General features: G+C 37.3%; 1 protein-coding gene and 1 pseudogene across 2 annotated transcripts; one reads left to right on the top strand and one right to left on the bottom strand.

Annotated features, from left to right (window-relative positions):
• Positions 1–398: 398 nt before the first annotated feature.
• LOC147502118 (DNA-binding protein, putative (duplicated DUF1399)) lies at positions 399–5,343 on the bottom strand. Of its 2 annotated transcripts, none has more exons than XM_086607074.1 (8): positions 5,204–5,343; positions 4,837–5,109; positions 4,526–4,759; positions 3,950–4,405; positions 2,565–3,088; positions 1,916–2,117; positions 1,351–1,506; positions 399–1,268 (listed from the first exon to the last, which is right to left on the bottom strand). In XM_086607074.1, exons 2-8 carry the CDS (start codon positions 5,101–5,103, stop codon positions 564–566), a joined length of 2,544 nt encoding a protein of 847 aa, XP_086463200.1. In that variant the 5' UTR covers positions 5,104–5,109; positions 5,204–5,343; the 3' UTR covers positions 399–563. The 2 variants fall into 2 exon arrangements, with proteins under 2 accessions (XP_086463200.1, XP_086463201.1); XM_086607075.1 differs by having other exon boundaries at positions 4,837–5,103.
• A 5,815-nt stretch (positions 5,344–11,158) lies between these two features.
• On the top strand, positions 11,159–15,679 carry LOC147502117 (uncharacterized protein At1g76660-like; annotated as a pseudogene).
• Positions 15,680–16,689: the final 1,010 nt, after the last annotated feature.

Below are 16,689 nucleotides of genomic sequence, written 5' to 3'. Positions count from 1 at the left end.
TTTTCTCATGAAAAGATGAATTTGAAACCGTTAGAAGTTACAATTTTTAGCAAGTATTCCTGGGATCATCTAATTCCAAGTATTAATATGTTATACAACTCTTTCTATCTTCTTGATTCAACACTTTCTGATGGTCTCTCAGTTGAAACCAGTCGTTTCCCTTGTAATATTTTTAAGCGACAACTTCATATCCAGGTATCATAAAATGAAGATTTGAAGTAAAAACAGCACACACCAACATTTGTATATATATCAAAATAGAAAATTTATAGTATTATTACAATTAACGAGTACTTGGTTGCACAATTTCACATATACATATATATATATATATATATATATATATATATATATATATATATATATATATATATATATATATATATATGGGATATATATATAGGAAGCCACATATAATTGCATTTTCTTTAATCATCCCATACATACATTTACATTATATCAACTGAAGCATCACTGCATCAGAACTTCATAATGCCACCCTCGCTCATGCGTGAATGACAGAATGCCACCCCTCATTGCTATCGCTTGCAAGATTGTCGCCACTACCGCCCTCCACCACTCCTTACCATATTTCCACAGCCGGCACCTCCACCACAGCCTCCACCGCAGCCTCCACTCTTTACCATATTCCCACAGCCACCGCCACAGCCTCCACCGCAGCCTCCACTCTTTACCATATTCCCACAGCCACCGCCACAGCCTCCACCACAGTCTCCGCCGCAGCCTCCACCCTTTACAATAGTTTCACAGCCATCACAAATCTCACTCTTCACCACATTCCCATAGCCACTGGCACAGCTACCACCACCACACACACTAGATGCATCATTCTTCTTCACATTTCCGTAGCCATCGGCGCAGCTACCTCCACCACAAAAACTAGATATATCATTCTGCACCACATTCCCATAGCACAAACTAGATGCATTGTTCTTTACCACATTCCCGTAGCCACTGGAACAGCTACCACCACCACACAAACTAGATACATCATTCTTTACCATATCTCCACATTTTTTATTCTCTCCCTTTTCTGCCAACACTAGGCTTCCCTTTTCAGCTAACTCATCCTTCTCCAAGAAAGTGCCCTGAATTTTTCCGCTTTCTACATCAGCACTTTCAGTTAAACTAACAACCTTTGAATTTTTTCTAGCTGAAATGAAAGCACTGCTACCCTCCTTTCTCCAAATGTCAGAAAGGATAAAAGCTAGTGTGATAGCAGATAGTGCAAACCAGTCTTCATCAACCTATTCATGGAAGTTAAAGATTGTTAAGTATGGTAAGTTCACTTAGTACATATGTGTTGACAAAGTCTTGAAAGAGATATACCTTGAGAACTCCAGATTTCAAGTTAAACAATGCTATTGCTTTGCCATATGGATCGCTTTTGGAGAACTCGACGGCTGTCATAAAGTCACCTTCATTTTTTTGAGTTTGGCAATACTTGGGTTCATAATCCAGTTTTCTACCAGGAAAAAGAAGTACCTGGAAGCAAAGTAAATGAATTTAGTGTAATTCATCATCAAGTATCCGAAGATCCAATCTGACACTCCCATTGGATGGAACATCAGGGATTTTCATTCCCAAATCACTTTGCGGATGAAACTGTACGCCAACTTTAGATTGTAAATAAATCCAAAAAATCTCTTTATAACACAAACCATAGTCTGGGTAAATTCGGTTTCCGATATTAAAAATCAGGCAGCATGCCCCATTGACCCATCTGAAATACTGACTGAATGTGCCATATCTTCCCAATACCAGTTACCAAGGAAATTGAATTTAAAAAAACAAATGACATAATTAAAAAGCACAGAAAAGGAAAAATAATCCTTACCAAAAAAGAGGAAAAAAATGAAGCAATCGTATAAGATTGTGCTAGTTAAACGCTTACCATGTGGTTACCTCTGAGCTCGAAGAAATGGCAATCATCTCTCGATTTCTTCTGAAGCTGAGAGGACCAATTAAAATTCATCAGACACCACCCTCTTTCGGAAAATTCTGCTAGCACACGTGTTTCATCAGAATATCCTACTATGCCAATAACCTCTTTCTTTGCTTTTAGGTTGTTTCCTGCCACTATGTTCTTTGAGTCCCTGAAACTCACAGATCACCAAGTCCAACCTATTAGTCCAGGAATTTAAAGAACAGTTATAATGAGACTTCTACGAGTGGATATAGATCTCCATACAACTAGAGAAAACATCAATATGCTACAAACAATTTCGAATATAACTTATAAACTGTTGATTAAGTCAAATCACAGAGCGTTGGTCAAAAGCTTTTGATTCCCTTCAGAGAAATTTAAGTGTAATCTAGCTTCAGTGAGGATACTAAAGATATCAATGTTACACATATGGTTTGATAGGAAAACCCTAGCCTATCCAGAATTCAAATAAATGGTTTCAAGAAATACTTGCATTAAGGTATTCAGCTTCAGCTATGAATCTCAGAAGTCAGAACCAATGCTAACCAGTTAGATAGACTACAAGGACATGCATGGAATAAATGGTTACCAGAAATGTCGGTTGGGATGTTTATACCTCAACTGGATGTTGATGATCTCATTGCCAGCTTGATCTACGACAGATGTCCAACTCTTACCATGAACTGGAAAAAAGCAGGAACTACTTAAAAATGGGCGGGATCGGACCATGTGAAGCTCGTGGGGAGCTGGTGCTGGAGGAGTGACAGAAGCAGCAATTCGCAAGCAGATGGGCATCAACTCCGGGGTGCCAGAACAGGAAACCAACTCAAACCAGCTCTCAACTGAAAACTTGGATACAGGATCTAGCATCTGGGAAAGAGACATGGTTGTTGTCCCCAAAATTTTGGCTGGCCTTGATATCGGTAAATTGGAAGACGAATGGCACATAAGTTCAAAGAATAGCTCCCCAGTGGGCTCACATTGGAAAGAAGCTACCTGCTTTTCCCTAGATTCAGACAAAATACTTAGTCTTCTCCTCTGATCGAAGAAAGCATCAGGATTTTTCTTACTAAAAAAGACAAAGAGGCTGCCGTTGCGTCCTTCTGGTAAATTTTTTACTCCCACAATCTCCAAAAAAACCTAAAAAAGAAAGGAGAAACGGAGATCAATCTAAACATCTAAAAGCAGAAATTTAACCACTATGGTAAAAAATTGCAGAATTTTGCAATCATCTAAAAAAACGCAGAAAGACCGTGAAAGTAAAAAAAAACTCTTTACTACTGCCCAAAAGCAAATTTCCTGGGAAAAGCAATCGACTCGAGTTGCATTGAGATTATTTCCTTCACTATGATGTCAAGAATGTAATCTAACTATAGTAGAACTGTTTTAGGCACATGTCTTAGAAGTAATCGAGATACTGAAGATTATTTCCTTCACTATGATGTCATGATCTTATTTATTTTTTTATGTATATTGAAGATTCTTGATCAATCGAGATACTGTATTATGTGACTTATTGACAATATTTATGGCCATACGGTAAACCATTGAAAGAAATAACATACTACTGAGAACATGTATATGATAATGGTTGATACCGTGTCTAATTTCCTCTTAGAGTATTGATGAATAAAATATTGGTTTCACAAAGCACTCTCCATTCTTTTTCAAGATGCAATGTGACAAATTTTCAAACTAAGTAGGTACTCGTAAACCAAAACCCAAGCTTACAAAGAAGTTATTTCCATACAATAAGAATGAGATCATTATTTCCATACAGACATAATAGATGTCTTAAAGACCAACTAGATGGCCTAAGAGACCATAGAAATATTCATATTTTCTACAAAACCAAGGTCGTCCAGGGAAAGACGTTGGTTCCTTACGCACAGATCATGATGAAGTTGGGAACACTGACTGGCAGATAAGTAAGCCACGTACCAAACAGTTGGAACACACAAGCATAAGAAAAAAGGGTGCTATGAGTTATTTAAGAGATACCTCTACAGCTTTCATCTTGGGAAGCTGAAGTAGTTTTTGAGACTCAGTGGATGAAACTACTGTCCTGCTCTCAATTTTCGACAATTGAGGAATGACTGTCACGGGAGATGGAGCAACACCCCTATACATTCCCCCGGCTCTCCAATACCTAGAACCAAATGTGTTTTCCCACTGCATAGTAGTTCCAGAAAATCCAGTATCCAGCTTCTGTCCTTTTGTTCTGTCAGAATCTGTGTCATCATGCTCCAATATCTGTCCCAAGACCTCAACCAGGTCCTTGCAGTAAGAAACAGGGTGAAGCTGGTGAGAGTGCCAGATAACATCGATATCGTAAGTCGGAACACAAAAGCGTTTAATGGACCTTTCCTTATTTCTTTTTATCATATGAAGAAATCCTTTGTATCTGGCCACAGCCTCTTCGAGAAATACATCCTCGTTCATGATGGGCCTGGACACCTATATTTCAAATAAATAATAAGGCTAAGTACAGTAGCTGGTGATGTTGTTGAGTTAAATAGATAAAATATGAAATTTTCAATTTCAATACAGTAGATGAATAGTAAATGGTCTCCTTGCCTGGTAAAAGAAAGGGCTCTGCCTCTTAACAGCCAAAACAAAATCATAACTGGTACATTCCGAAAGATTTTCCAAGATAGTGTCTGACAAGTAAAGCTCATATGGTTCTGCAGGGTATAGCCTGTTCCAAATTTCTTCAGTCTCCTTCTTAGAACCCCCTTCAACACTGGATACAACATGCTTGTTGTCAAGAATCTTTCCATAAAATTCCTCGCAATCGGCCTTGTACCGTAACTACATTAAAAAAAACCCAGTCAACATTAAAGTTTAGTGACAACCTTGAAACAAAATGACAAAAAAAAAAATCGTACCGGGTTGAGCCTGTGGCAGTGCCAAATCCATTCACAATCAAGTGGAACAACCAATGGTCCATCTGCAATTTCAGACTTGGCAAGCAAAGGAAGCCAGCATGTTTTGTACCTATAAATAGCCCGTTCTAAAACTGGGCCATCATAGAGGCCCCGGTTTTTATCCACAGTGGCTAAAAACTTCAGCTGTTTTCTGGCTGCATCAACAAGGTCCTCACTTATGACAATCTTTTGTGCCTCGTCCCACTCCAATTTTTGTTCCTTATCCATCTGTTACTGAGCCATACACACCAATATTATGTCATATATACAAATTTAAATATATCGTAAACACCAAATAAAAGACATGTGAATTTCGCCGTGGACTGACCTGATAATGTTGTAGGAAAGTTGTTTCTCTCTCAATTTCCCTCGGTTTGACTTGAACCTGTTTTGTGTACTCCTATTTATATATAACAGATACCCTCACCAGTTCATAACGTAACTCACATGGCATTTTGGAGATAGTACGACGTCTAAAATTGATTTATATATATATATATATATATAGTCCCAAAATTCCCAACTCCCACAACTAATATATCGTACAAAATATCGGCGCTCGATACCGAAATATCAATTCTAAATTGAAACTTATTGGCATTTTACGAGATGTATCAGATATTCTGTTTTCAGAAATTCCGAAATTTTGTGTATGGGACATGGGAGTTGGGACTATGGGTGCACCCGTTCCGAATCCAAGTCTGTGTTTAACGGCGTGAGGAATTGGTAGACGATTGCGTATGGTGAAGTGGTGAAGTACAAAAATGGAGTTGGTGAGGAAATGAGTAGTACGCTTTTAGTACCAGACCAGAGTACCAGAAATCAAGGGCAGCACTGAAAGCATGATTATTTGTTAGCATCACTCTGTTTTACTTTATACTAGTATTTACCCGTGCCGTATGGTACAGATACACGTGTATTCAGCTCCGACGGCAAGATCCGCCCTTTGTAATACTGATATTCACTTTCGGCCCGCAAGATCCGCCCTCAGCGGCCTTGATATCGATCCTCTTGGTCATACGGCGCGCATCCTCCCCTACTAAAAAAAACTCCAACCGAAGCCCGATTAAAAAAACTCCAATCAAAACCCATTGAAAACCTGACAAAAAAACCCAACCGAAGTCCACTAAAAATCCAACCGCATTTGTTGACTTCAAGAATTATACAACACTCTTATTCCACACTATTAAACAAGCCACACCTCATAAGGGCATCACCAATGGGACCTTTATATGGCCCTCTATCTTCAAATATAAAGGAACAATACGAAAATGGGCTTCCAATGCAAGCTCTATATGGCCCTCTATAGTTATCATCCTTTAAACCGTCTCTATTTCTATCACATTTATTGAGGGCCGGGTCCGTTTAGCGACTTAAAAAGAAATCGTCTAAAAAACATTTCAATGGGTAAAAACCTAAAAAGGTGTTCCTAGAATGGGTAACTTCAGGGTTCGAAAACCCACGGGACTCGAACCCAGACTCAAACCCCGAATTGTAGAAATAAAAAAAAATGTTCTTGCTAAGAGTCGAACCCACACCGCCCCACCCCGGAGAGATTATTCTGGTCACAAACTTTGCCACTAGTCCATTGAAAACCAGATTGTTCATTGCCTTGGGATTTTAATTTTGATTATAAAGGTTCCACATGATTTAGAGGTCCTTCATACCAAAGTCTCTCCTTCAACCTAACCTTTAAAATGGTGATGTGGCCCTCTATTTTGAGGGCCTGCATTGGTGATGCCCTAAGCTCTAAGATTTGCCACCTCATAAGTTAGATCTAAAAGTTAGAGGATGGTGTTGGATGTCCAACACCATCTTTCTTTATTATATAGATACTAGTGTATGCTCGTGTCATACGACACTATTTCAAAACCCAGCCTATCCGACCCAATTTAAATTCCAGCTCAGCATGTCCCGAGCCCATACAATAGCTTTTGTTGATTTTTGTTACTTCTTGATCCACTATTCTTGTTGCTTCTTAATAACCTGTCCACTCTCTACCATCCTTTAAATTTGTCAAGTCATATTTTAGATCAAAGGATAAATAGGTGAGTGTAGGAGGCCCACACCGTTATGTTTTATTAGATAGAAATTTGTTTTAGTAGACCCTACTGACAATGGACTGGGCTGGATTCAAGTTTGGGCTGGGCCTCCACATTTTGTTGGACTCTCCACACTTTTGGAACTACAGCACCATTGTCTGGTTCGGTTCGAACGACAGGAATCTCTTCAATGCTAAACCTTCTATGATGTGCTAATCTCTATGCAATGGACAAATACCCTTGCCAAATGAATATTTCCTATGTGGACATAGTAGTAAATTGTAAGCACGAATTATGTGCGATACATTGGTTGCGTTTGCTGTGTTTTTTGTATTGAGTTGCCTTACTTCCCTCTGAATACGTAACGGCTGAAAATTCATCATCCAACGTAAGACATTTACTTAATTATTTCGAAGAACAAACAGAGTCCCATCTGAATCCCAACGGCCAAATAGTGACAACCAAGCCCAAGCCGATGAAAATTTGGGCTTGTGGAGCCTATTTGTATTCTCAGTTTCTCACAGTATGATTACCATTTACCAACCCCTGTGGTCACAACTCACAAGCATACTGCTTCTTTAGAACCCTATGACTATCGTTCACCTGGGAAGGTGGCCGTGTATTACAACTTTACAAGTAAATGAATTGTTTCTTCTATATTTAAACTGCGACATGGCTATGGTTCACCTAGAGCAGGCCCACCACCCTTCTACTACTCATTTCTATCCCTTTTTTTCCATCTCTTTCAAAGCTGTAAAGCAAAAACTTTGATTTGCTTATATATATTATGGCTAAATCTTCTGTGCGCAAGGCGTATATAATCATAGCCACTCATACCGGGGTGGGGTGTAAATCAGAAGTACTGAATCTATTTTTTTTTTTCATATATTAATACTTATCCAGAAAATCAGCGTTTTTTTTTTTTTTTTTGGATAAAGAAATCAGAGATTTATTGAAAATTGATGCGTATGAACGAAAAAACAAATACAATATTAAACTTGTCAGTTTTCACGATCCATGTTCCACAAATTTGATTGCACCGTTTTGTTATATGAAATATTCGATGTTGTACGATACAATGCCGAATTGTTATCTATGGAATTGGCAATGTTGCTTTTCATAACTAGGTGAAAAGAACTACAGTATGTGACGATTCCTTTTGTTCGGTTCAATATTAGCATCTTGATTTACACTACAGTATTGGCCATTGTTTTTTCTAATCTCATTTGTTTACAAGCCAACTTGTCTATTTTCATATTATCAGGGCATCGTTCGGGATCATAGCCGTGTGATTGCACACATAGGAATAGGACCTCTGCTTTTTCTACTATGATTTTTTCAGGGGTTGGTATTTCTAAATAATAGGTATTCGGAGTTTGGTCCTTACTAATTGACTTATTAGGTTTTGGTTTTCTAAATCATCTTGACTAACAGTCACTAATCGACTTATTATGTTTTGGTCTTCCTAAATCGTATTGACTAACAGTCAACCAAGTTGATTATTTGCAGGTTGTTAGTCAAAATGATTTGGAGGACCAAAACCTAATAAATCAATTAGTGCAGATCAAATCCCAAATACTAATTATTTGTGATAACCAAAACCTAAAAAATGATTAATTATACTTGAAAGTTGTTTTTGTCTCCATTTATTTTCGGCTAGATTACATGAGAAGGGTGTATATAAGAAAACTTCTCTTACTCAGTACATCAATGAGTTCTTACATTGCTTATCTTAGTGATTATGGTGAATGTTGAACACCTATTACTTTTAAAATAACATACAACTGAAAGCCTCGTCCTGATTCTACCTTGTGAGTAACTTTATATATGTTCCATAACTTATCTGTCACATTTATGTCTCTCAACTGAAAGTGTGGTATGCAGTAGGAAAGACGTGGTTTGATAGTTAGTACTATGAATAAGTTAATAACCACGATTTACGGTGAAGTTGTTAATCATTTATAATAACTGAATGTGTGTATTTTGTAGCTAGTACAAACCCTGATCTTATTAGTAAAGTTGTTTCAATTATAGAAAACTATTTTTATCATTAATTTCTTTAGATTGAATCATTAACTTCCAGACAGTCATCCCAATGCAAGTAGACATGTAATGCCTTCGATAAATATTTAAGTAGGCCAGGCTGGTAGACTAGCCAATCAATGAACTCTCCCTAATACAACTTTAGATATATATAAGTGCTACAACTGAAGAGGTCAGTTAAGGGATATAAATATGACATTTAAGTTATGGAACACATATGAAGTTACTCACAAGGTGGAATAAAGACAAGACTTTCAATTGCATAACGTCTTAAAAGTAATAGGCGTTCAGCATTCACCATGATCACTAAGGTAAGCAATGTAAGAATTCACTATTGCACTCAACAAATGACATTTTCTTATATATACACATATATTCTCTTGTAATCTAGCCGAAAATAAATGAAGAAAAGAACAACTTTCAAATATAATTTATCATTTTTTAGGTTTTTGTCTTCCTAAATAATTGGTATTTGAGGCTTGGTTCGCACTAATCGACTGATTAGGCTTTGGTCCTCCTAAATCATTTTGACTAACAACCTACAAACAATCAACTTATTAGTCAAGACTATTTAGAAAGACCAAAACCTAATAAGTTGATTAGTGAGGAGTGAGGACCAAAATCCAAATATCCATTATTTAAGAGGACCAAAACCTAAAAGACCCGTTCTACTACGAGCTTTTCGTCTTAGTTCTCAAACAGCCAACACATCCAACAAATGGTGGACTAAGAGCTGAAACTATGCTCAACACTTCTACCCTGTTATCTAAAGTGTCCATAAATTGAAAATAGCCATACAAATAGTTCAGACCCTCTTCAAGTAGTGTCAGCCCTGAGGACAGCTAGCTGGGGCACAAGCTTTTGGCCCCAAAAAAGGCCCTCAGTCCTCTTGTCTTGTCCAGATCCAACTATCATTATATGTCTAATACTCTAATCCCACTCAAAGCCCGTTTTAATTATACTGAATATTTTTCACTACTTTTTTAGGTCCAAAAGAGATCCCTCACCCACGCCAAGTCCAGACCAATAAATAGAACGCTTACTTCTATACTTTTTGCTACATGGAACATGTCTACATGACTACATGTAATAAAGTCAGACCAATAACCAAGTTGACAAGTCATTTAGTAGTAATTATTTTTACAATTATTTTATTTATAGGGTACTCAAGATTTAAGATTGACAAAACTATCCACAATGCTTATATTATATATATTTTCTAACTTTAAATTAAGTATTATTTTTGCAAAAAAGACAATTACATTTCCCCTGTCAAATTGAGATGTGTGTATTTTTTTTTTTTACATATATGTCCTCATTCGGAATTCGCCTAGGGCCCTCGAAGCCCTGTCTTCAAGGGTTCATTTCTCCTTTTTATCGAAAAAAAAAATTAGGCTATATTTGATAGGAGCTGTGGCAAATGCAAATTTTGTCACCATTTGTCACTGGCAAATTTGCTATGTGACAATTGCAAATAACTTGTGGCAAATTTAATTAATTTGCCACTGTTTGATGATACTGTGGTAAATATCATTTGTCCTGATTTGCAACCATTTGCTGCTGTTTGATTGTCCAAATTTGTCACGGCAAATTTTTCATTTTTTGTGCTTTTAAAATATTTAAGATTTAAAAATTATAACTACTTTAATTTGTAAATTTATTTTATTTGTATATGAGTTCACTTATAGAACACTAAAAAAAAAGTATAAAAACTTGCCACAAAAACATAAAATGTACCAAAATCTCAATTTGGTTGAAGCCTACATTTGATGATTCGGTCCCTCTAGTGTATGTCTTGTGTGGCATGTTCAAGACACGAATCTGGCTATGCATGTTGGAAGGCATAGAGCTAAAGCACTTGAGAATGTGACATATTTTTCTTTGAGTTGTTACTGAATTATCCAATTTAAGTGCAACAGTTCCAAAAAGCAATTGTAACGAAAATAATGTAAAATGACATGTTCTCTGAGTGGAGTCAATAGATGCTTGCAAAAGCTCGGGATGTTACAATAGAAATGAATTTTAAAGAACGTCAATCAGTGTTCTCTACTTGAAGAATCTCAAGAAAATGACAAATGGGTTTAGCACTTTCTGTACTATATTGAATTACAAATGGAAATTAATAAGACTTCCAAGAATTATATGATCTCATAATTATTAGACCAAAAAATTAAAGGTAGCTATCTTGCACTCAGTTTATGTTGGAGCCCGAAGAAGAAGCTGATATACCCCTCCCAGGTACTTGCAAGAAATCTGGATCAGCTGTAGCAGCAGCAGCAGCAGCACTTGGAACCACCATCACCAGCAGCAGCAGTACCTGGAACCACCATCAACAACAAAGAAGACTGAACCACCATCACCAAGAATGCTAGCACGAACCACCATCACCGGCCAGCAGAAGCGAAGAACAACAATCCACCTGCACTACCACACACCATACACACCACCCAAATTACAACAAACCCGGTGACACCACATCAAGCCCACACTAATCCACACACACTAGTCATTACACCACTAAACCACCTGCCACCACCAGCATGTACTCACCGCATTACCACAACACTACAAATTCACACTCACCACACTACCACCACCAGCACACACTCACCACACCACCACCACACTTACACACACGCAACATCACAAAACACACTCACCACCCTCACACTCACACTCACACACACAAAACCACAAATACACTCACCACACTCTGCACACTCAGCACACATCACACTCTGCACACTCATCACACTCAGCACTCTACACACTCTCAGCACTCAGCACACAACAGACTCTCTACCACTCAGCACACACTCTCTGCACTCCACACTCTCTGCACACTCGACACTGCACCACTCACCACCACCACACTACACTACACCACACACTACACACACACACACACTTCACCACTCAGCAGAAGCAACACACACACACACACTTCACCACTCACTACACACTACACCACTCAGCACTCAGCACTCAGCACTCATATTTCTAGCATATTTCAAGATGATAAAATAATATAGTTATGAAAGGGAAGCCGACAAAGGCTGTTTTGAAATAAAGCCCGCTATCTAAATGGTGTCAAATATGCAGTTTGGAACCTAGATAACAAAGTTCGAAAGCAAAATGGTGTTGTTAGATATATTTTACGATCTATTTTTCATTTCTACATGGGGGACTCTGGACTTATTATTGGTTTATTCAATTTTAACTTTCAACTCAGATATTGAAAGGTATAAATGGAAGTTCTTTTGTGGTGGATTAATCAAGCCAAGGCTGCCAAGCCAATCAAAATCAATGAGAGGATAAAATTAACATGCACACACATGAGAGAGAGAAAGAGATGAACAATCCTCCTCAGTCGAGTTGTGCAAGTCGATGATTATGTTGCTTGTCTCCAAATCGATACACAACTGTGCGAGGAGAGAAATTAATGAGAGTGTGAGAGAAGAAGAGGTTAATGGCAAATAGGAGAGAAACTAATGAGAGTAGAAAGAGGGATTGAGAGAAAATGGGAAGAAGACCAACCTGGTTGAGCTCCAGTGTTTGAGAGTGTTTTTTCTTTTCTTTTTTTGTGTAGGGCTCTTTTTTTTGGGTGGCAAATCCACTTATTTTGGTTGCAAATTTGTGTACAAATTTCTCGTTGCAAAATTTACTCAGCTCCTCCTAGAATAAATTTTGCCACCAAAATTATGGCAAATGACAACTTGTTGCAAATTTAAAAAAAAATTGCCGTGACTCAAAAAACACATCAAACAGTGGCAAACAAGTGAATAGTGCCATTTATTTGCATTTGCGGTGGCAAATGGGGCTATCAAACACAGCCTAATTTCTCCAAGACAGCAATTAAAAATCCTCGTTTAATTATCACTTTAACCGGGTGTATTTGTGTTGCACGATCATTAATTCCTATCTCTATTAGTAAAGTACACTATAATTAACCTGACCTTTTAAATTAGACCAACCTTTTATCTACCAGTAAATACCCTTGATTAGATATTAAAAAAAAATATTCAATGCCTTTAAAAAGGACTATTCCGTCATTTCAACTTTTATTTCCATTTATACCCTTAAGTTATAACACACTCACAAAGGAGTTTTGTGTAAATTCAGGTTGAAAACCAAATGCACACACTATATGACTATATGAATTGTACGCCTATATTTATTAGTCTCTATTAGTAAAGTACACTATAATTAACCTGACCTTTTAAATTAGACCAACCTTTTATCTACCAGTAAATACCCTTGATTAGATATTAAAAAAAAATATTCAATGCCTTTAAAAAGGACTATTCCGTCATTTCAACTTTTATTTCCATTTATACCCTTAAGTTATAACACACTCACAAAGGAGTTTTGTGTAAATTCAGGTTGAAAACCAAATGCACGCACTATATGACTATATGAATTGTACGCCTATATTTATTAGTCATAAATTAAGACTTAAATTACCATAAATATACTAATCCAATCACTTTTCGTCTCCCTCTCAATCTCTACGTATCCCACCTTTTTTTTTTTTGCAAACAGTAGATAAAAAAAATCGTTTTATCTCTTGCCCCTCTTGAAATACTTGGGATCAACAGCCTTCTCTTCTCTATCTCTTAAATTAAAAAAAACCTCTAATCACTTAACCTCCAGTTTCTTATCAACTAAAGTTTCTTTCAGAACAGTCGCACCGTTTTGCCCAAAACAACGCATTGTGAAGGAAAAAAAATTGTTCGGTGTAAGATAATAGGTAAGTTCTTCTTCTTCTCCTATTTCACATTTTTATTTAGTTCTTACCCAACATGCAGTCTCTCTTCCCATCACCGTTAAAAAAAAAAAAAAAAAAAAAAAAAAAAACAACCGCTCAGTAAGTTCGCAGGCAATAGAAACTAAAAGTAATAAGATTTTCGTTAATTTTTTCTATTACCATGTCCTAGAACGTTGTCTTCTTGAAAAGCTTTTATCCGACAGCCACATCCAAGGGCTTATCCAAAATACTCTATACCGAAGGCATTTGGGAAAAACTCAAACTCTCAATCGAGGGATTTGAACTCGCACATAGTCTAAAACTGACTTTTCTCCTTGCTTCTAATTGTCTTTCTACTGCCGAATGAAGAACCCAGCATTTTTTATGTTGATGTATGTTCGTGATGTGTACTTTTTGATTGTGTAGATGCTTTCGACGAGAAGATCTTAGCTAATCAAATTGTAGAAGGAGGTTAAGAAGATGGTTTAAAGGACCGGGTTAGGCATACAATGTTTGAGAAGGGGCAAAGTAAACGTATTTGGGGTGAGCTTTATAAAGTAATAGACTCCTCGGGCGTTGTTGTCAGGGTCGGTTTTATACAATATAGTGCAAATAGTAGTGAAGTGATAAAAAAATGTTGTGAACAGCATCTTCATAGTCCAAAGAGTGAATGAATCGTGATTGTCCATTCTTTTCATCTTTTACTTTCTTACAATTTTGTAGCGAACACACAAAATTTCATTTAACCAATTCAAGAATTTCACATATTGGAAACTACTGATTCGAGGATCTGCAACTATTTCGCTACTTTGGTAGGAATGTTAGTTTCGTTCTAGCATCGGTTGTTTAAAAGGAAATTAAGTTGGTGTTTTGGTTTTTTCTTTTTTTCCTATGTTCAAAATACATCAGAAGATTTTCAAGTAACTTAGTTGTATAGCTGTAAGTTATTTCATATCTCAGTCATGAGAACTAAATTCTGCCGTTGAGGTCGTTCAACATGCTCAATTATATATGCTTTTGATCTGCCCCGTTTTGTTACTGTAAATATAAATTGTTACTAGACTTATTAGTTTCTTGCATGTGGCTAGCACGGGGGTGTAGGATTCAGCCTTCATTTAGATTACTTGCTTCAACTTTAACCTTTCTTTGGATGATTTGGTGCAAGTCTACCTTTTCTTGATATCTTCTTTTCTTTTTTTTTAAATATTCATTTTCAAGATTTATATATCTACGTAAAGTATGTGCTAGCTTACTGAAATTTCTCTTTACAAGCTTACATATGTAATCAGATCTTGGGGCACATTGCAGAAAAGAAGATGGGGGGGATTCATTTGGAGTGGGTATTTGTGTTTTGGATCTCATAGAAATAGGAAGCGAATTGGCCATTACGCCTTAGTCCCCGAACCTGCAGTATCGAACCGGGGGGCTTCCACCGGAAATTCAGCCCATCCGCCATCTTGTTGTATTACCCTTCCCGCTCCTCCCTCTTCCCTGCTTCATTCCTTCCGGGCCAGAACCCCATACGCTACCCGGACACCGGCCAGGATTCTTATCCTTCACTTCTCTATCTGCAAATGTCTATTCCCCGGTCCCCAATTCCATCTTTGCCATTGGGCCTTATCGCGACGAGACCCGGTTAGTTTCTCCACCTGTTTTCTCAACCTTCACCACTGAACCATCCACTGCTCCCTTTACTCCCCCGTCGGAACCTTTGCATCGACAACACCTTCAAGCCCGTTCTCGAGGTGCCATTTGCTCGACTACTAACATCCTCGCTGGATGCAAGTTGCATAAATAGTGTAGCCAAATCGAAAATTTCCACCTTCTCACTATGAATTCCAGTCCTATTATCTGTATCCGTGAAGCCCGGTTGGCCACCTTATCACCCAGTTTAGTGATCTCTAATTCAGGCACTTCTTCTCCTTTCCGGATAATGAGTTCACTTCACCGACATCTTTTTCTCGAAGTTTAAAGACTTGGAGAACCTCCTAAGCTCGAGTATTGATGGGTTCTCTACACGCAATTGGGGGCCACATCAAGGTTCTGGTTCCATAACACCAGATCCATTGTCACCAAGTACGGTACGGGTTTAAAACGGTATACTTGAAAAAAACTTAGTTCGTGTTTTAAACGGAACGTCTCGGAAAAAAAACGAAAAAAAAGCGTAAAAAAACGTGGAGCATAAAAAAACGGGTTTAAAACGGTAAAAGCGGGTTTAAACGATATAATAATGATAATAATGTAAAAGAAACGGTAAAAACCGATGATAAATAATATAATAGATAAGGAGTTTGATTTTCTATAAAAGTGGGGAAAAAAAATAGACACATAAAATAAAAATAATAATAATACAAATGAAAGAAAATTCAAATACATGAAAGTATCAAATTATCATTACTCATCCAAATACTAGAAGTTTTAGATTCAGTGCCAAAACACTATTCAAAATAAGATACTACTAATTACCAACCATAATGGCATAATTAAGTACTACAAATAAGTTAATAACTTTAAAATTTTTAATTAATTATTAATAGTCTAAAGCAAAATAGAACGGTCTCAATAAGTCAATCTAACCCACTCTTCAAAAGGTAAACTCCAAAACCCTTTTTCTTTTCTAGCATTTTCTTTTAAAAAAAAAAAAAAAAAGTTTAAACGGGAGATTTTCAAAATCTCGGTTTTAAACGCTTAAAAACGTTTAAAACGGGTTTAAATCGTTTAAAACGGGTTTTAAACGCGTTTAAAACGCATTTTGTTGAAAAACCGGGTTTTAAACCGGAACCAGACGCTTTGGCAATATCTCGGGTTTTAAACGCGTTTTAAACCCGTGATTTGGTGACAATGACCGGATCCCGCGGACACCACCTTCCGGAGACAATTTCCATCCGGAGAATCAGATTTCGGAGGTTGCATCACTTGCAAACTTAGACAATGGGTCCCAAAATGATGACATTGTCATTGGTCACGGGGTATCGTTTGAGT

Source organism: Coptis chinensis, chromosome 4 (genome assembly GCF_015680905.1).
Source record: "Coptis chinensis isolate HL-2020 chromosome 4, ASM1568090v1, whole genome shotgun sequence".
Taxonomy (NCBI): domain Eukaryota; kingdom Viridiplantae; phylum Streptophyta; class Magnoliopsida; order Ranunculales; family Ranunculaceae; genus Coptis; species Coptis chinensis.
Note: the sequence above shows the minus strand (reverse complement) of the source record. Positions and strands in the feature narration are given on the sequence as shown.